Source organism: Equus caballus, chromosome 28 (genome assembly GCF_041296265.1).
Source record: "Equus caballus isolate H_3958 breed thoroughbred chromosome 28, TB-T2T, whole genome shotgun sequence".
Lineage (NCBI taxonomy): Eukaryota > Metazoa > Chordata > Mammalia > Perissodactyla > Equidae > Equus > Equus caballus.
In genome coordinates this window covers 41,836,665-41,856,476 of record NC_091711.1, presented here as the reverse complement: position 1 = coordinate 41,856,476, position 19,812 = coordinate 41,836,665, and the positions used below count along the sequence as shown (strand labels likewise).

The 19,812-nt window shown below is 56.5% G+C and overlaps 1 protein-coding gene across 2 annotated transcripts in view; it reads right to left on the bottom strand.

The window, feature by feature from the left end:
• The window catches only part of CACNA1I (calcium voltage-gated channel subunit alpha1 I), a 114,914-nt gene that overhangs the window by 74,102 nt on the left and 21,000 nt on the right, over positions 1 to 19,812 (bottom strand). Inside the window, exons 3-4 of one of the 2 annotated variants that reach the window (XM_023631848.2) lie at positions 9,138 to 9,249; positions 7,314 to 7,447 (exon numbers count right to left, since the gene is read on the bottom strand). In XM_023631848.2, the coding sequence (XP_023487616.2) occupies positions 7,314 to 7,447; positions 9,138 to 9,249 (246 nt within the window). Of the gene's footprint in view, positions 1 to 7,313; positions 7,448 to 9,137; positions 9,251 to 19,812 lie in introns of both variants that reach the window. The other variant, XM_070254562.1, reaches the window with a different exon arrangement.

The following is a 19,812-nucleotide window of genomic DNA, read 5'->3' as shown; positions in this document are numbered from 1 at the left end:
ACTGGGGTCTGGCTTGTTAACCTGTGGCCCGAGAATCTCTGGTGACTTACACCCCTCCCCTTGGCATCTAGCATCCTGTTTCCATGGAAACGGACCTGAGCAGATCATCGCTCTCTCCCCCACTCTACTCCATATGCAGATGAGAAATCATCCACTCCAAGGTTCCCACTGGAACTTTCCCAGATCCACGCCCACCCAACGGCCAGTTCAGCTTAAAGAAAATGGTCCCCGAAACGCTCTCCCCCAGCTCTGCGGTGCCTGGGCACAACAGATAGGAAACAAACAAGTCACAGAGCCGCCCCCACTATGCTGGCCCACGGCCAGGCTCCAGGGACTCCAGGATGATGACTCAGCCTTGGTCCTGCCCTCAGCGCACCCAGTCCTTGGAGCAGACAGAGCTGTAGAGCCGGGATATATCAGGGTGTAGAGTCAGTGACAGGGCCAGGAGGGTGTGCTTCCCTGACCCACAGATACTGTGCATGGGGCCTTGCAGGAGGAAGCCCAGCTCCAAGGCTTCTGGAAACAGCCCCAGTGATGACCCTCTGATGAGCATAACCACAGCCGGGTCTGCTGGCAGGGACAGGCCTCTGCGAACCTTGCACGGGGTTAGTATTTGACTTTAGGTTTCTCAAAAGATCACACGCCCTGCCCGGTCAGCCCAGGCAGAGCTCCGAGGGCTCCAGCCAGGGCTTGGAGACATGGCAGGGCCACAGTCTTGGTCCAGAGCAGATGAAGAAACTCAGGCCCAAGGAGAGGAATGTGGCAGACTCTGAGAGTCGCCCACCCAATGAGCGTTCTCTCTTCTAATCTTGCCTGGCCCCGGCAACAATTCTTGGTTGATCCAGCCAAATTCAATGATATTTTCTATTTCCCTGGCTTCCCTTGCAGCTAAGGATGGCCACGAGACCCAGTTCTGGCCAAGCATGCTGGGACAGGGGAAGGAGCTAGCAAAGAAAGTGCTGTTTTCCTGATCCAAGTGGACCGGCACTGCCAACATGGCCCTGGCTCCCTTCACCCTCCAGCCTTCAAGGCAGACACAACGCCCACAGCTTCAGCAGCCACCTTGTGACCATGAAAGAAAGGCCTGGAAAATCATAAGGACGTCACCCTCCCTATCACAGAGCCATCACCCAGTGACCACCAGCCTCGCAACTTACCGTTACGTCAGAAAAAACACTCCAGGATTTGCTCGAGCCACTGTTGGTCAGATGTTCTGTTACTTGCAGCCAAAGACATCCCTGACAGATACACCCACAAGTGACACAGAACCAGGACTTGCTCCCAGCCAAGCTCCCTGGGTTCCATTCCTGACTCTGCCCCTTACCAGCCTGTGACCTTGGGCAGATGGCTCCCTGGCCCCAGGCCTCATCTGTAAAATGGAACTGACCGCAGTCCCTCCCTTCCAGAGCTTGGCTGAAGATTAAGCCAGATCCTGCATGGCACCTGGATCACAGTGAGTACTCAGCAAACAGGAGATGCTCATACTTTCACACAGCCCTGGGTGATGCCTAAGAGGACTCAATTCCCTTTGCTTTCTAAAGTCCCGCGATGGGGCGCTTTGGACAAAAGCAGCTCTCAGCCAGCAACCGCAGAGGGGACGTGCCTGCCTCATCTTTTTAGAAAGCTCTCCTCCGGGGCTGAGGAACAATTCTTATTGACGTTTCGTTTCCCAAGCGCCTGTAAGAGTCTGGGTGGGGGAGCTGTTCCCTGCGTGTACTCAGGAGATGTTTCCAGGGTGTGATAATCCTGGCCCAGCCTCTCCTTCCCACGCTCTGGCCAAGGTGCTGAGTGCCTGACGTTACTGCTATTTCTGTTGATATTATTAATGACGATAGAAATTCTTGCGAGGAGCCCCCACTGTTCTGTTTGCAAAGCACTTCTACTTGTCATGAGAGTTAACTCAGATCCTGGACACAGATCAGCGATGGCGCCCTCCCCACGCCTCTTCCCCTTCCTGTGGCTCTCCAAACTGGGAATCGTGATTTCCACTTGAAGCCCTCCCAAGGAGGGGCTCCATGAAGGTCAGATGAACTGGATCACCTGCATTGGGCCGCCTGCGCGTTTGGTTACAATGCAGACTCCGAGGCCCTTCCATCCCTGCTGGGTCTGGATCCCCAGGCTGAGGCCCAGGAATCTGTGTTTTAACATGTGCCCTGTGATCCTGTTGCTCCCTGAATTTTGAGGAGCACCGAGAAGGGGTGCAAGGCTGTGCACGTGTTTGAGGACTGGGGAGGTTGCCCTTCCCCTGTCTGCTCCCCCTCAGCCCTCAGCTGCTCCACTTTCCCCACCCAGCCCCTCTCTGGGTGCCCTCAGACCCAGCCGGAAGCTTTCAAGAGCTTCCAGACTTAAGGTGGCTCCTGTTCCCTGCATTCATCCCAGGCGGGGCCCAAGCCGGCCACTCTCTTGGCAAGGCTCGGCTCGGCCTCTTTCTGGAGTGGTCCCTGCAGAGACCTGGCATTGGAATTCTTGGGGAAGCTGTTAATAGCGGGGCCCAGCACCCCGCCCCCCCCCCCCCCCCCCCCCCCCACCGAGCCACGCAGCCGGCAATGGCCATTTCATGTTTTTGGTTTCGGGGAGGAGGTTGCATTACCAGCACGATGCAGCAAGGGAGAGATACGGATAAAGAAGACCTCAAGCTCAACAAGAACGTCATTGCATATTTCATGACCTCCTAATGGACAAGGGCAGAAACACGTGGCTTCAATAAGATGGTGAGGTGGGTTCAGCTATTACCCGATGATTACCGGGGCGTTGTCACACACTGGAAGAGAGTCTCTAGTGAAGTGCCTCAGGGCTCGCTGTCCTGGTCTGATGGAGCACAGGGAGTAAACGTAATGAGTGACTGGATCAGGACTCCAGGAGAGCCCTGTAAGATGAAACTGATAGCAAGAAATGCCAGGTTTTGTATTTGGGTTAAAAAAAAAAGTGGGGTGGGAGAGACCCTGGCTTGGAGGGTGAATACCACCTGGGGTGGCAGGGAGCACAGCCTCTCAGCAGGTCACCACAATCCTACACGGCCCTGGGACAAGGACAGCCCGTCCTCTCCGCCCCATAAGTCCCCACTGGGAGGCAGGCTCCTGCTTCCCAGCCAGGGACCAAGACGGCCTTGGTCACTTGAGCGGAGTCCAGCAGGTGAGGCCTCCTCACCTGTCCTTTGACAAATGGTGGGAGGCACTGGGGACATTTCATGTGAAGAAGTGGAGATGCCTCCTGAGTTCGGAAGGACTGTCCTGAGTCTGCAGGCTCGGGGCCCCCGTGCAGTCAGGCCCCTGCCCCCATCTCTGGCTTCATCTCTCTGCACCCACTCCTACCCCGGGGGTCCCTGAGCTCCAACACCCCCCTCCGCTCCCCCTCACTTCCTCAGATGGCCCCTCAGGCCCTCTGCATGCTGTCCTCTCTACCTGGAGCCTCTTCCTTGGGGAGCCGGACACTGACCCCTCTGTCTAAATCAGGTCCCTCTGCTTCTTTGTGACAGCACTGATCCCAATTTAGGATTTATTTAGAATTTTATGTTTTATATCTACTTCTAAACTGTGAGGCCCCTGAGATCACAGCAGCATCTGTCTCATCTCGTGTCCCCCTGCCCAGCACAAGGCCTGGCACATAGTAGGTGCTCAATAAATGCTGATTTGTGAGTGAATGGGCCCATCAGGCAGGAGCTCCAGGAAGACAAATGTCAGCTCAGTGAAAGAAAGAACTTTCTAGCACATTAGGCTGTCCCAGCTGGGGACTGGCTGCCTTGTGAGATGGTGAGTTCCCCGCAGTGGCAGCATGCAAGCAAGGGCTGACTAGAGTGGAGATGAAGGCTCTGACCTCTAAGGAACCTTCCAGCGCGGAGGTTCTGTCGCTTGAAGAAGGAGCCAGGAATTTTGGGAAGGGGAGGAGCAGGAAGGAAGAAGACATCCTTGGGATGTCAGGCCTGTTACTTGGGAAACAGAACATTTATAGCACCAAGCCTGGGTGGGACCGCGGGGGCTGGGCAGGCAGCTCTGGGGACGGGTCTGGAGTGGGAGCAGACCTGGGGAGCCCCGGGTTGTGGCTTCCCATCTGGCCTTCCGCAGCCACGCCATCCCTAGGCACAAAGGATGGGAGGACCTTCAAGAGAGGGACAGGTCGGTGTCACCTGCGTCCCCAGCATCCCACACAGAGCTGGGCACGTGGGTCTCCACTAAGTCTCCTCCCTAGCCAGGACCAGCTACATAATTTAGGGGGCCCAGTGCTAAAAGAAAACGCAGGGCCCCTGGTTCAAAACTTAAGAATTTTTAAATGGTGACCGCAGAGCATTAAACCAAGCATGGGGCCCTGTGCCACTGCACACGTGGCCAGCCCTCCCTCCCGCCAGGAGGAGCTGCCCTGCGGACCCCACCTCATCCCGCCCCCACCCCAAGGACCAAGAGACAGTTTCGAATGGAAACCTCACGGGCCAGCTCCTCCCTCTGCTCAGCTCAGATCTTCACTGTCTGAATCTGTAAATGTGAGGGGACAGAGGGGAGTCACCAAGCAACAGAGGAGACTCTACAAGTCCAAAGGGCAGGCGGCACGCTCACAGGGGGCAGTGACGGAGCCAGCAAAACAAATGACTTCCCCAAAACAGGAATTAAGAAAAATTATCCTAAAACCTGGAAATGGGCAAAGAGAAGGCGGTATTTCTCACAACGTCATCGTGGGGTTAACAGACCCATCTAAGGATTATTATCCAGAGGAATGTTCCTCTGTTTGAGTCACTATTTACTGTTAATTAAAGGTCTGGCTGCTGTGAAATTACATGTTAACTTGTCGATTTCCGTAAGTGATTTCTGTCTGACAGAAAAGATAACCCCCAAGGTCATGGCTTTCTGACCCTGTAGGTCATCCAGCAGCTCTGACGCTAAGCGTTCTTCCTCCAACACCCATTGTCCTAACTCTGCTGGTTCCTCCCTCACAAGGGGAATAAATCTGTGATACACTTTCCTCCTAAGATTGGTGTGGGGGTCATTTGTTTTTTAGCTTTTTGGAATTTATACTTTGACTTCAGGATCAGGAAAGGACTTTTAAGAAGCCCACTGAGTGTCCATAAGGAGATTTGAGTGAATACTGCATCTATAAAACAAAAAGAGGCACAAGCTTTTCTGAAAACTCAAGAACAAGAAGTGATCCTGGGGGGGCCAGCCCTGTGGCGCAGCGGTTAAGTTTGCATGTTCTGCTTTCACGATCCGGGGTTCGCTGGTTCGGATCCCAGGCGTGGACCTATGCACCGCTTGTCAAGCCACACTGTAGCAGGCATCCCACATATAAAGTAGAGGAACTTGGGCACGGATGTGAGCTCAGGGCCAGTCTTCCTCAGCAAAAAAAGAGGCGGATTAGCCGCAGGTGTTAGCTCAGGGCTAATCTTCCTCTAAATAAATAAATAAATAAATAAATGAGAAGCTATCTTGAGAATAAACGAGACGCAGAGGAGATGAAGGCTTCCGACAGGGGCTGTAAACAGAGGAAGGGGTGTCGTTAGTGACTCAGAAGACCCAGTCAAGGACTTCTCTCCTGCTGCAGATGAAGTCTGAGAGGGGAAAGAGGAAAGATGTACAGAACAGAGAGAGGAGAGAAGTATCCATTTAATGGGAATCGCAGGAGAGAGCAGAGAAGGATGGGCAACGATCAAAGAAGAAATAAAAGAATTTCTTTCTGACCTGAAGGAACATACGTGTCGCATCTTGAGTTCCAAAAGGCCCCACAGGGAGCGATCCTACACCCAGTCTGGCCCTAGTGAAGGGTCTAAAGTCTGAAAGTAAGGAGAATACCCTACAAGCTTCCAGCAAGGAAAAAGCAGGTTGTTCCCAAGAAATAAGATTCAGACCTCCACTGGACTCACCCACAGTGCCGTGTCGTAGATTTGAACGGTACCATGTGCCAGGTTCCAAGGGATCAACATGATGGTTCTGGAACAGTGCACGTGAAAACTGTCCTTCACACATGAAGATCAGAGGAATCTATGTTTGCACAGGCAAGACTGAAAAATGACACTATCCAAACAGCTTTTCTTTATAAAGACTACTTCAGGATATCCTCCAGCCAAACCAGAACGAGAATGAGAATAAGACCTTGACAGAGGGGTGACATGGTTCACGAGAAACCAAAGGAACCCAGCGTGACTGCTAGTTAGGTCTGAAGAGCTGCTGACAGTGTGGTTGTGAAGCTGAACATCGTTTGTAGAAAGGATGCTTAGAAGAGGTGTAACATTTTTAAAACACTAGCCGACAAGTCATTTCGCTTCAGAACACATCCGCAGTATTTAGCGTATACTTGGTGGTGCTGACCCCCATCTCGGCCATGTGCCTGACTACCCTCCCTGCCCCTTCTCCATGGCAGCACACACACATGCTGACACACTCACATACGTGAATACACGCACACTCATACAATGACACACGAACACGCTCACATGTACACACACACTCACGGGCCTCCACCCTTTTTCTCTCCCTCCTCACTTCTGCCATATTGACCCAATACTGGGCACAGTTAACACCTACCTTCAGCTCTTGTGTGTCACCCTCAGGAAAGTCCCCAAGCCCCCAAGTCCCCAGCCTGGCTCAGAGATGCTCTCAGAAAACACAACGCTTTGCCCAGAGCCCTCCTCTCTGTGCGTGACACCTTCACCCCGGTCGCTGTGGCCTGCCTCTCCCCAGACAGTAGTCGGGAAGGACAAAGCCCACGTCTGGGCTTGCTGTGCTGCGGACCCCTCCTCTAGGACAGCACTGACACTTGGCAGGAGCGCATCCCACCCCCGGTTGTTGGATGAAGGTGTGAATGGGCCGCCAGCCTGGTGGATCCAGAAAAGCAAGAATAAGGCACAGATGCTGCAGATAGGCTCTGCTGTCCCCGGGCCCTTCCGACGGAGCTTGTGTCTTGGTAGAAATAACCACAGGCTGCAGTCGGTGCTCGAGTCTATGCTCCATGTCAATAACGATAACAATAACAATAACAGTAATCAGAGCTAACTTTCCCCGGGTGCTCACTTTGACGCGACTACTATTATCCCTGTTTTACAGCTGAGGAAACTGAGGCTTAGAGAGGTCAAGTGGCTTTCTCAGGGTCATACAGTTAGTCAGTGGAAACAGACCCAGTATCAGCTGACGGTGCAGGAGGACACAAGGTGACCACAGAGAGGAGGACGGACTGTCTGTCTGTCCAGGCCACTCAGTGAAGGGGCATCAGTCCTCCCCCCCGGGGGTCCAGGAGGGCCCCAGACATGACCACGCAGCTTCCTCACTATCACCAAAGCCCCGTGGGTTCGTTAAATTACAGAGGCCCAGTCCCGTCCGACGGGCACCACCTACCCTGCCATGACAATGAAGAAGTCCAGTCGGTTCCATGTGTCCCCAAGGTAGCACTTCTTGCCAAAAATGCCCAGGGCCACCATCTTGAGCACCATCTCCATGGCAAAGAAGACGAAGATAAAGTCGTCAAACACCTGCAGGGGCAGGAGGAAGGCAAGAAGCAGGGACAGTGTGAGGTTCGGAGCAGGACCCAGGGATCAGAGCTACAGTGTGAGGTGGGGACGTGGGCATGGACACGAGGGGCCTGGGAAAGACCTGGAAACGTCTTCTCCTGGAAGAGGCAGGAAGAGAAGCTCAGAGATCCTGGTCCAATGCAATCATTTCACAGATGAGAAGACTGAGGCCCAGAGAGGGGAATGAACTTGCCCGAGGTCACACAGCCCATTTTATTTGTTCCTTATGGGAGTGGGGCAAAGAGGCTCTCCCTAATAATTGTCAGGCACTGGACACTTGACCTGCACTCTCTCTTCTAATTCTTACAATGACCCCCATGAACAGTCCCATTTTACAGATGAGGAAACTGAGACTCAGAAAGGCTCAGCAACTTGTCTCAGGTCACACAGCAGGTGAGTGGCAGAACCAGAACTGACACTCAGGTCTACCTGACTCCAAAGCCCCCATGGGAGGAGCTTTCTCCAAGCAGGCCTGACCCTCCCCCCACGGGCACAGGTCTCAGCGCTGCCTTCTCTGCTCAGAAAGGAGGCCCAAACGTGTCCCTAACTAGGGCTCAGGCGAGTATATATCTCCTGAGGACAGGACCTGGGTGGAATTGCTCTTTCCGGGATCAATGAGGGCTGCAGTCAGTTCAACTCAGCAAAAGGGGCTGAGTTCCTACTGACAGCAGGACGTAGGCTAGGGGTCGGGGACCCAGAGAGGAGGCCTCGGTGAGCTCACCACCCAGCAGGGCAGCCAGCCTAGTACCCACTGAGGCTAACCAGTTCTGACTCCACCCGGGGACCTGGGGCTGGCTGAGGAGCTTGGGGCCCACTGGGACCCCAGACCCCCGCCCCCAGAGATTCTGACTCTGCAGGTTCGGGACCAGCCAGGGGTCTCCAACAAGAGCCCCAGGGGATCCAGAGGCCCTGGGCTGCTTGGGAACTGCTGAGTCCTGTGGAAACATGGGAGGCAGAGGGCAGCTCCCCCTGGGAGGAATCTGGCTTTCCCAGGGAGACAGCCCTGAGTGTTTCCACGCTGTAAAATGGGGGTGAGCCCAACACCCAGCCTACGGCACACGTGTGCCACCCGGGATGGTGGCAGGTACAAAGGCCAGGCCCCCACCTGGGACCTCGGGACGTGAAAACAAGAGAGCAAGCAGAGGCTCACTCCTTTAGGGTATCAAGAGCCAGTTATGGAGCTTGACCTTTATTCCAAAAGCACTCGGGGGCCAAGGGCAGGCTTTCGGCAGAGGTCACTGGTGCTCTACCGGCATGGGCGAGGTGGCGGGGGGGTGGGGGGGGGGGGTGGGGGGGGCGGGGAGTGTAAGGTTGGGGAGACCAGGAGGAGGCTGGGGGTGGTGCCTAGTGGGAGAAGATGCCGGCCTGCACAAGAGCAGAAGCCCGGAGATGGAGAGGAGGGGATGGAAGGGAGAGAGGACCACCAAGGAGAATGGGTAAGACCAGTAGGGAGTGAGGAAGAAGACAGCCAGCTGAGCAGGGCAGGCCAAGGAGCGGGGATGCGGCGCGGCGGGCACGGCAGGGCGGACCGGCACGGCGGGGAAGGGGCGGGGCGGATGGGCAGGGCCGGAGGGCGGGCATTGTGGGTGGGCGGGGCATTGTGGGGCCGGCAGGCACGGCTGGTGCGCGGGGTGGGGCGGGCCAGCCTCACCTGCAGGATCTTGCAGCGCTCGGACAGGCAGTCCATGTCGTCGCAGGGCTGGTACATGCCAAGTGTCACGCAGTTCAGCAGGATCACCAGCATGCTGACACATTCGAACCACGTGCACACAGAGTTAAGGACAAAACAGTGGGGCCGCCGCTGCCACAGTGGGCAGAGTGCACCCTGGAATGTAATACCCCACCCACCACAAACACAGGTGGACACCCCTCTCTCGGCTCTTCCCTCCTCCTGTGCCTTCCCTGAATGGGTCGATGCCTGTTTTCAAAGACCGTGGAGCCAGGCTACCCACCTCACAACAGACAGTGTGCGGCCACACGCGCCAAACCCACCAGAGAACCCAAACTCCAAGCTACAGCCTGCCAGGACCCCCAGCCCCACCTCCTGGCCCCAGCCTGAGAGTCCCCTTCAGGCCCAGAAGGGCAAGGTCCCCAGAGGCCTGGCTGGCAGGCCATCTCTGGAGTTTCCTGCCTCTGTGCCTCTGACCCCTCCCTCTGACTGTCACTGCCTCCCTTCTCTGACCGCCTCTCCCCTCCCCTGCCCCATGCCCGCTCCATCTCTGCCGGAGGCCTGGATGTGGAGCCTGCAGCGGGCCTGTCCAGCGTGGCTGAGATTAGCTGGACGCCCCTGTCCTCCTCTCCTCCCCTATGGCCAGGTCAGAGCTCCTCTCCAGACTCCAGAATGTCTGCACCTAGGCCTTCGCCAGCCCTGCACCAAGTGGGGTGGGCTCGGCTTCATCAGGCCTGCCCAGGCAGAACGTCTCCTGCAACCAGGGGGGCTAGAGACCATCTCTTTCCCCAGCCTTGGGCAGGGCTCTGGGGCCCGTGCGTGGAACCCGATGCATGGGCTCCCCCTCACTCCCCCGGCCAGGCTGCTCTCCTCATCCACACGCTCTCCCTTCCCTTCCTTCCTGGTGAAATCCTGCCAAGTCTTAGAACACAGCGACAAAGCCCAGTCCCACCACCCCCCCCCCCATCCTCCCAGAGTCAGAGGACCAGGGGTCGGAGCTCCACGGGGCCCCCAAAAACCTGTGCCTCATTGAAAAGAGGGTGGCCCCGGGGAAACTGGACTTACACGGGTCCTCCTTCTGTCAGTGGAGGGGTACACTGCCTACACACCCCCTTCCTGCCCCCAGAAACTGAGCCCCAGGAAGCAGGGAGGGAAGCTCCTGCGCTGTAAAAGTGTAAACCAGGGGGTCTGTGTTTGAGCTCCAGGCCCTGCACGGACCCGCTCTGAGGTCTCTGAATCTCTGCAGGTTCCCCACCGGCAGACGAGAGCCTCCTCACTGGGCCCCCAGGTCTGCTCGGGCCCCTCTGGTCCACTCTCCCTGCAGCAGCAGTGAGCTGCTGAAAACATCAGCGAGATCACCTCCTCCCCGGCTCAAAACCCTGCCATGGCTCCCTGTCTCTCTCAGTATAAACGTCGAAGCCCTCGCTGTGGTCTGCAAGGTCCCACCTACCACTCCCCACTGCCTCATCTCCTTCTATCTCTGCCCTGCTCACTCTCCTCCAGCCTCACTGTCCTCCTGCCACTCCTCAGGCACCACAGGCACTGTCCACCTCAGGGCCTTTGCACATGCCATGCGCTCTACCTGGAAAACTCTTCCCAAGACCTTCAAGGGCTGCTTTCTGACCCTTTGGCTTCATTGTCACCTCCTCTGAGAAGTCCCCACCCAACCTCTCTGACCCACTCCCGCAGCAGTCACCCTCTCCCACCCGACTGCCACCCTCTCCCAGCTTTATGGCCTCCTGAGCACTTATGCCCTGAAGCTGTCTTGTTGACATGCTCCTTGTCTTTGTCCACAGCTAGAACCTCACTCCAAGGGGACAGGGGTTTTGCATTCAGAGCTGTGAGTGGCAGGCATCTAGTAGGAGGTCAATAAACGTCTGTTGAATGAAGGAATAAATCTCTACTGGCCTCACTCACTCTGACATCCAGTGATTCTTAAGCATTTCCAAATGAAAACCCTCACCCCTCAACTTCAAAGCCCTTGTTCTAAGCTTGGATGTCGCCATACGAGCCAGACCCTCAGCCAGACCCCACCCAGCAGGGCTAAGCACCTCCTGCCTGATGGGAGCCGGACCTGGTTTCCCCGGCAACAGCCTCCGTCCCGTCCCTGGCCCTTGCTCACCTTGGATGACAACCCTCCCTCCCACCTCCCTCTCAGACCCTCCTTGCCCCAGCCCTGCTCCTTCCTGCCCCCACCCCCACCCCACTGCCATTCTCCCACCACAGCCGGTAATTAATTTCAGTGGCTGCCAGGGCCCCTTTCTAGCCTGAGCATCGCTCCAGCAGCAGCTTCATCGTTAATTAACTTTTTTGAAGTTCAAACGTTCTAATTACCAGCGAACATCCCCCATCCCCCTTGTCTTTCCCCCCAGCCCGTCGTGCTCGCTTGCCTTCCAGCCACCTCCTCTGCTCCCTCTGTCCTTCCTGCCAGTTTCAAGTTCAAAGTGCACTTAGCAGGTGTCTCCCACAGGCCTGGCACCCCCACTTCTCCCTCGCCAGGGATCTGAGCAGTAGAGTTCAGCAGGCCTATTTTACAGATGAGGAAAACCGAGGCTCAGAGAAACCAGGGGCCTCTCCTGGGTCACACAGCTGGGAAGTGCCAGAGCTTAGATTCACACCCGGCCTGCTGGACTCCAAGGCCAGTGCTCTCCTCTGTGACGCATGGCCTGTCTCTGCCTGTGACTTCCCCTTCCCTCCTCTGAGGCCTCAGCCTGTCCTCAGCCTCTCTCGCCTGGACCCTGCATGGCCTCCCCGCTCACCTCCAGCTCTGGTCTCCGCCCCTCCAATCTGCTCCACACAATAACCAGGCACCTGCCGCATGCCCAGCCCTCTCTGAGCCCTTGACAAGTGTTACCTCGTTTCATCCTCGCAGCGCTATTATAGGCCCCACTTACAAATGAGGAAACTGAGACACGAAGGGAACAAGATTTGCCCAAGGTCACCAGCTGGAAAAAGGCAGAGATGGCACACAAAGCCACAGCCTGCTTTTCTTGTCCCCAAGCTATTCTGCCCCTGCCAGATTAACCACAACTCTGACCATGCCTCTCCCCTGTTCAAAAACTTTCCATGGCTCCCCATTACCCTCCTTACCTGATACCCAAGACCGCCTAGAATCTGACCTCAGTGAACTCCTCTGGCCTTGCTCCTCCCACGGGCCTTGACATGCACTGAACTTCTTGCTGTCCCCAAGCATATTCTGCACGTACTTTCCCTTCCCTCTATGGACTCTACCAGGCAAACTCCTACTCATCCTTCAGAACCCAGTTCGTTTCTCACCTCTTCTCGAAGCTTCCCCTGAAGCACCTTTCCCTGCTCACAAGGTGGTGGTCCAGCCTCCTCTCCAGAATTGCTCCCTACCCACCTGGTCTAGCTGGTATCACAGTAATGAACTTGGCAGTAACCACGACAACTGCGTGCCAGGCTCCTAGGGACATGGCCCCCCTTCTCATCACAGACCTAGGACACAGACCCAGAGAGTGGAGGGACTTGCCCAAGGTCACACAGTCAGCGCGGAGCCCAAACGGTCTGCCTCGGTGGTGTCCGCAGCCACTGCCAGGGCTGCCTCTGTTGCTCGTCCAGCTTGCCCGCTGCACTCAGTCCCTCGAGAGGGCAGATGGAGTGGCTTTCACCTCTAGACTGCTCAGCTTCAGACATTCCGAGATGGACAGTCTCAGCCCTGCCCGGAGGCGCTCGGGGAAATCCCAGATGGCAGAGCCTGGGCCCCTTCCAAGAGCCCATGAGGCTCAGAAGTCAGGCCAGAGCTGGCAGCGCTGCCCGCGGTTCCTGACAAGCGCCCCACTGGCTCGGGGAACAAAGGCACCAGCCCTCTTGAAGTCGAACCAGACCCCGTAGCGTGGGGCAGGAGGCTGTCAGAGGGAGTCGAGGTCTCCAGGCTGAGCGACTCCACAGCCTGGCCGAACGCCTAAGGTTTCCACCATGAGTCACAAGCCTTGAGGATGCTCAGGCACAGCTGGGCAAAGCTCTGGCATTCTGGGGCCATTTGAGGGCAGACAGAGGCCCCAGGAGGGCAGTACGGGATTCCTGGACCTGAGCGCCGACTCCGAGAGCGCAGGGGATCTTCAGTGGCTCCCAGTTGCCTCTCACGGCAAGGCTCAAAGCCCCTGCCTGGCATCTGAGGTCATGACACCTTGTCTGCTTCCTCGCTCAGACTGTCACTCCTCTTGCGGTGACTGTCACAGAACAACCTCACCGAGGTCCCCAGAGAGCAACTACTCCCATCGCCCGTTGCTCAGATGGGAAACAGAGGGGCAGAGAGCTGTCCATGAGCCACAGCGAGCCCAAAGCGAAGTGACCGGCAGACCACAGGCTCCCCACCTGCAGGGGTCCCTGAGCCACTGCTGAACCACAAACCCACAGCGAAACCCCACATCCCCAAACGTCCAGGCTCCGCATGTGTCCCGCCCGCTCGGCACGGCCACACGCGGTCACTGGAAGCTGGTTAGATCCCTGACGGGCAGCCATGGGCACCTTTGAGAAACTCAGATGGGGAAAGGCCTCGACGGTGATCCAATCAACGGTCTCCTCGGCAGGCAGAGCTTTCCCAACACCTGCTCAGCTCGGGGAGAAAAACCACCGCAGGGTCCTCAGGGGGCTGCAGAGCCCCCAGCCCCTCTCAGCCCCACCTCCAGCCAGCCCCCACCTGCGGCCCAGGCCCTAACCTCACCCCCACCCCGTCCATGTCTCACCCCTACCTGCTCTGCCCACGCCTTCCTTGGTCCAAACTGGGGCCTCAGAGCCCAGCAGTGAATGAATGAGCATGCATCGAGTGCCTGCTGTGTGCCAGGCACCGGGTTACAACAGCAATAATGGCAACAGGGGCGAACGTTTCTCAAGTGTTCTGCAGTGTTTGTTTGCCACGGAGCTTTGTAATCAAACAGCACGTATTATCTCATTTAAACCTGACAGCAGGCACGTGAGGTCCCAGAACACAGAGCATTCCAGCCGTGGTCGGGGGCCCAGGCTGGTCACGTGCTGTGCAGCAGAGAAAGCCCGCCCTTTGTCACAACACGGCTCGGGGCCTCCTGGTCTTTGGCTTTGGGGGAAAAAAGCCACCTCACCAGCAGAGGACTGAGAACCCCACGCTGGCATTTGTGCCGATTACTTAATACGACCACAAGAAGAAAATAAGAAATGCTGACTCTTCACTCACAGCCTTTCAAAGAGAATCAGTCCGTTCAGGCCTGACATGGCAGAGAGTCACCCCAGAATTTCAGCGGAGCTCCCCCAAACTGTCAGGTACTACTGCTACCCCGTTTTACAGATGAGGAAACTGAGTCACCGAGAGTGGGCTCCAGGCCTGGGGTTCCTGTAGCTGGTAAGCGGCAGGAGCAGGATTTGAACCCGCCTCTGCTGACTCCAGATCCCATGTGCTCAGCCACATGCTCGGCGGCACCCGGCACAGAGCCTGGAGTACGACGGACCAGCATGTGGTCAATGGAATATGTGCTTTTCCTTCTCACCCAAAGGTCTCCTCCCTACGGGTCCTGGGGCAGCGGTGAGCCCAGCCATCAGCCCATCTGGCTGTGCCTTGTGGAGTCTGGAAGGGGGATGTTCCACCAGGGGCTGGGGAGGAAGGACCCACCTTTGGGAGACAGTGGCAGGGGAAGCCAGCAAGGGGAGGATGCTGGCCTCAAGGGCCGCAGTAAGAGGCCGAGCTTGATGGGAACCATAACTCCACCCTACGTCCTTGCTGCTGAGTCTTGAGAAGGCTGGGGTGCGAACTGGGGGAACACGGTCCCCAGGGAGGCCACCATGCCAGGGGCCCCCTCAGACCTGCCACTTCCCAGAGAGAAGAGTGACTGAATGAAGGGACAGCGCCTGGTGTCCGGGCAGGCCCCTTGGGGCAGCTTCCTCTCCAGGAGCTAGAGCCAGAGGCCTGCGCGGTTACCATGGCAACCACCACCCTCCATCCTGTAGGCCCTGCTGACAGTCACAGTTTCTATAATTGGGGGGCTCTGGGAGGGTGGGTGGGAGTGCTGGGTTTGGCTGGGACAGCCAAGTTTGTTTTTATTTTTGTCAAATCTGAAAGCCGATCTATTTCCTAGGTGCACCTCAGTTGTCTAAATAAATCAAGTGGAGGGAGCGGCTGGGGGCTGCATCCTCCTGGACCACGGAGGCAGGGAAGGTGGGCCAGGACCTGCTCCGGAGTCCCTCCCCGATTGGTCCCCGTGGCTCCAAGGATGGGAGCTGAGGCCTTGGGCCTTCCCAGGCTGGGGCCTGAGGTTCCAGACCCAGGTTCTCGGGCCAGCTCTGTGCTCCCCTGAGGCTAGGGCCACAAGCATCTGTGAAGCACCGGCTGTATACCTGGCCTGTGCATCAGTGTACTGAGATGAACCGGACTCACTCCTGCCCCGAGGGTGTCCAGAGTGCGTCCCTGTTCCAGGACCCGGCGTGACGTGAAGCTGCATAGCACGCACTGTAGTGACAGTGGCTACCATTCTGAATGTCAGCCACGCTCCGGGCCCTGAACTTTAAAGACGCTATCCATTCACTAATTCATTCCTTCATTCGACTTATTTTTATGAGCAACAACCACTCTGAAAGCTGTTTGGCAGCATCTATTAAAGCAAAACATAAGCCCAGCAATGCTGCTCCTGGGTCCAAACCCCAGAGAAACACCGACAGAAGCCTGCGAAAGGCACGTATTACTCCTAACAGCCCCAACCTGGGATCAACTAGAGTGCCCCTCGACAGGAGAGAGAGTGGGGCAGCAGGTTTTAACTGGGGATGACTCTAACCCCAGGGGACATGTGGCCATGTCTGAAGACATTTTTCGCTGTGACAACTTGGGGAGGCAGGGCGCTGGCCGCCAGTAGGTAGAGACCAGATGCTGCTAAACATCCTACAACACACACGACAGCCCCTCCGCAAAGAATTATCCGGCCCAAATGTCAACAGTGCCAAGGCTGAGAACCCCTGTGGTACATCCATTCGATGGAATCCTGCCCAGTGATGAAAAAGAACAAACCGCAGTACACGCAACAGCATGGATGGAGCTCAACGACGGAACGTCGGGTAACGGAAGCCGGACACCAAGGAGCAAAGAGCCTCTGAATCCACGTATGTGAAGTGAAAAAATCAGGCAGCGTTAACCCACAGGGAAGGAGGTCAGAGCAGTGGGAACTGGGGGGCAGAATCCATCGGGGCTGGGATGAGGGAGCTTCTGGGGATCCCTCCATCTTTTGGAGATGTTCTTGGCCTGAGTGGGCTCACGGGAGGGTGTTTACAAGGAAAACTGCCTGGAGCTGGACACTACAATTTGTGAGCTCTACTGCATGTGTTTTACCTCGAACAAAAGTGTAACATGATAAAGAGCACCTGCTAGGAGGAAAAATCAAAATGCAACAATTAAGAAAACACAAGCACCTCGGGGGCCGCCTGCTGTCATGGACCCCCATAACCTTCACCACGAGCCTGCAAGGGAGGGGTGTCACCCCGTCTCACAGACTTCCCCAAAGCCACTGTTAGCAAAGGACAGAGCCGGGATTGGAAGCTCACACCATCCCATCCTCTGTTTGTTTAAGGATTTGTTCCGCCCATGCCCACAGCAGTGTTGGGAGACAGGCACGGCGGCACCCACTTTACAGAGAGGCGAATGAAAGTCCAGAGACAGCAGGACTTGCCCAAGCTGACACAGTGGTTGAGCTGGGACAGAAAGTTGCTCCATAAAGTGAACAGACCTGCTGGGCAAATGGTCCTAGGCCTCCGCTTACATGCCTCCAGTGACGGGGAGCTCCCCTCATGACACACAGACCTACCCAGGCCGATTGGTCTACTTATAAGCTATGGAGCCTCAGTGAGCTGAGATCCCTTAGGGGGAGGGACGAGGGAGCGCGCCCTCCCTTCCTTCCTTGGAGGGCCGTCTCTGCCCCCAACCCACTTCTTAGAACCCTGATAATCTGAGAACTCATTGAATTTGGCCAAAGTCTCTGATTCCCAGATGCCCAGCAGGCTGTGGTGTCCGGCGCAGACAGCCGGAGTGGGGGAGGTGATGGAAAGGGAACAGGGGCTGCCAGCTTGGCAGAAAACCTGGGGCACGTGGTCCACAGGAGGAATGCCCCAGCCAAGGGGACCCTCCAGACGCCACTGCTTCAGCCACTGCTGAAGAGAAGGGTGAGGCAGGCCCCTGGGGCCAGGCTCCCACGCCTGTGGGCTGACCCCACCTCAGGAGCCCACCCACAGAGAAGGTGTGCCTGCAGGAAAGCCTCCTGGACTCCTAGGCAGGTGGTGTAGACACCGCCCCTGGGCCCTCACAGCTCTTATAGCAGCTGTCGAACCGAGTGTGGTCTGTCCTGGTCTCTCAGCCCCAAACAGGCTGTGCTCCCCAAGGGCAGAGCACATTCATCCCTTTCTGTGCTCGGGGGCACTGCAGCCTCAGGACGGAGTGAGGTCCCCATCACTGGGAGGTATCAAGGAGGCTAAGGAGGGATTTCTGCACTGGAGGAATTTGCAGCCTCCCTTCCCACCTTGAATTTCCTCTCCTCTCCTTTTTAATGTCCATCATTCACTATTCATTTATTCAGCACCCCCTCACTGAGGCCTCCCTCTGTCTGGCCCACAGTGGCTCTGGGAACCCCGAACGAAAAAGATGTGGCCCCTGCCCTCCAGAAACCACGAGTGGACACTTGGTGGAGACGTGGACAGAGAGGGTGAGGGCTAGACGCAGGGCGATGGCATTCTCCCTCGTTCTCCTGGGGGACACACATCTCCCCTGCCTGCCCCTGACCACACACGTGTGCACCCTCACGGGTGCGTTCCCATGGAGCCCCACAGCCCTTCACGCCCCTACACACACTCCACACGTGGAGCCCTCCTCCTCGCCCGCCGGGCCAGCGGCACCGGGCACGGCCGACCGCTCTCCTGCAGCAGCGGCCGTTCTTAAGCTTTCCTGTGCCCCCGGGAAGCTCAGCGGCCCCTTCTCACAATCATGTTTTTAAATGCATAAATTTTTTTTTAAAAAAACGCTTAGGATTAGAAAGGAAGGAAGCCAGTTATGTCAAGATAGATGTCAAAATATTTTTTAAAAAAACAAATTTGTGATAGAGAACTACGGTGCTTCGTTATCAACACAATGAATAACCGGAGCCAGCGTGGGTCTGACACTGCGTGACTGTGAAGCAGTGACGGGCGTCGGGGATGTCCTGAGGGCTCTCCAACGACCGTGCCGTGACATGGAAATAGCGCTGATTGCTACGGTGACAGTCACAGGAACCACCAATGACCCCACCGTGGTTTGTTACCTCCATTTGTAACAGAAAGAAATGCTAAATTTCAGTCTAAGGTCAGTGGAAACAAATATGCATGTTGTCCCCATCTGGGTCCACAAACCCCAAGACCCTTGTTCTAGAATCTCTCTCCCCCTTGGGCCCCAGGGACACCACAGCCACTGGGCAGGTCTTCTGTCCCTTAAATGCTGGGTCTTCTCAGGCTCCCCAGCCCTCTGGCCTCCCCTCTTCTCTCCCTGACCCCACATCCACTCCCACAGCCTCGACTCCTGTGGTCCAGGGGCTGACCAGGTCCCTAGTCCGTCCCAGCCCCAGGCTCACCCACTGCTGAGCTACAGGCCCCAAGACACTGCCCCAGGATGTCTCTGGGCACCTCAAATTCATCATGTCCAAAATGGGATAGGCCACGTTCTCCCCAGACCACCGAATTCTCTGCACGTCCCACCCCCACGAGCGATGCCTCCAGTCACCTGCACCCTGGAAGCTCTCCCTCAGGACGAGGACCCTCAGCAGCCTCCCTTCCCTCGTCTCCATGTCCACCTCAGAGACCTGCCCGTTGCACCGCCCACATCTCTCCTCTCCATCCTCTCCTCTGCACCCACCCTGCCCCAGGCAGCCCGCACTCTCAGTCCAGAGTCTCTGAACACCCTCCTCCTCCAGGCTTGCCTCCTCTGATAAATCCTCCACGCAGAGCCAGAGGGCTCCTGAAATACCAAAAGCCTTCCATGGCTCCCTACTGCCTTCCAGACTTTCCAAACTCCTTGGCTTAGCGTTCAAGGCCCTTTGTGTAAGTTTCCAGGTCTGCCTCATCTCTGTCCACCTCCAACCTCGCTAGGATGCACTTCATTGAAAGCTTTGCTGCACGTGCACTATGTGCAGGGCTGAGGGCCAAGGCCTAAAGAAGAGACAGGCACTAATGGAACATGGAGCCTGTCCTCGAGGAGCTCACAGTCCAGCAGAAGGTGAAGAGAATCAGTCAGGTTCAAAAGGGCCTTGTAAGCAGTACAAGGAGAGAGTGATGGCCCCAACACAGGGCTGGGCTGGGCATTCAGCAGATGCAAGGTGGATGAGAGGTGGGGGGAGGTATGGTAATTAACAAGCATCTGCCAAACAAGCGAATGGATGGATGAGTAAATGGGTTACAGATGGGTAGATAGGAGGGTGGGGGTAGGGCATTTGGGTAATGGATGATTGAATGGGTAGATGGTTGGGAAGGCAGGTGGATGAATGCATGAATGTAAGGGTTAGGTAGATGGATAGGTGGGTGGGCAGATGAATGGATGACGAGATGGAAATACAGACAAATGGATGGATGGATGGGTGAGAGGATGGATGGATGGGTGCTGGACAGATGGATGGGTGGTAGATGGATGGATGGGTGCTGGACAGATGGATGGGTGGTAGATGGATGG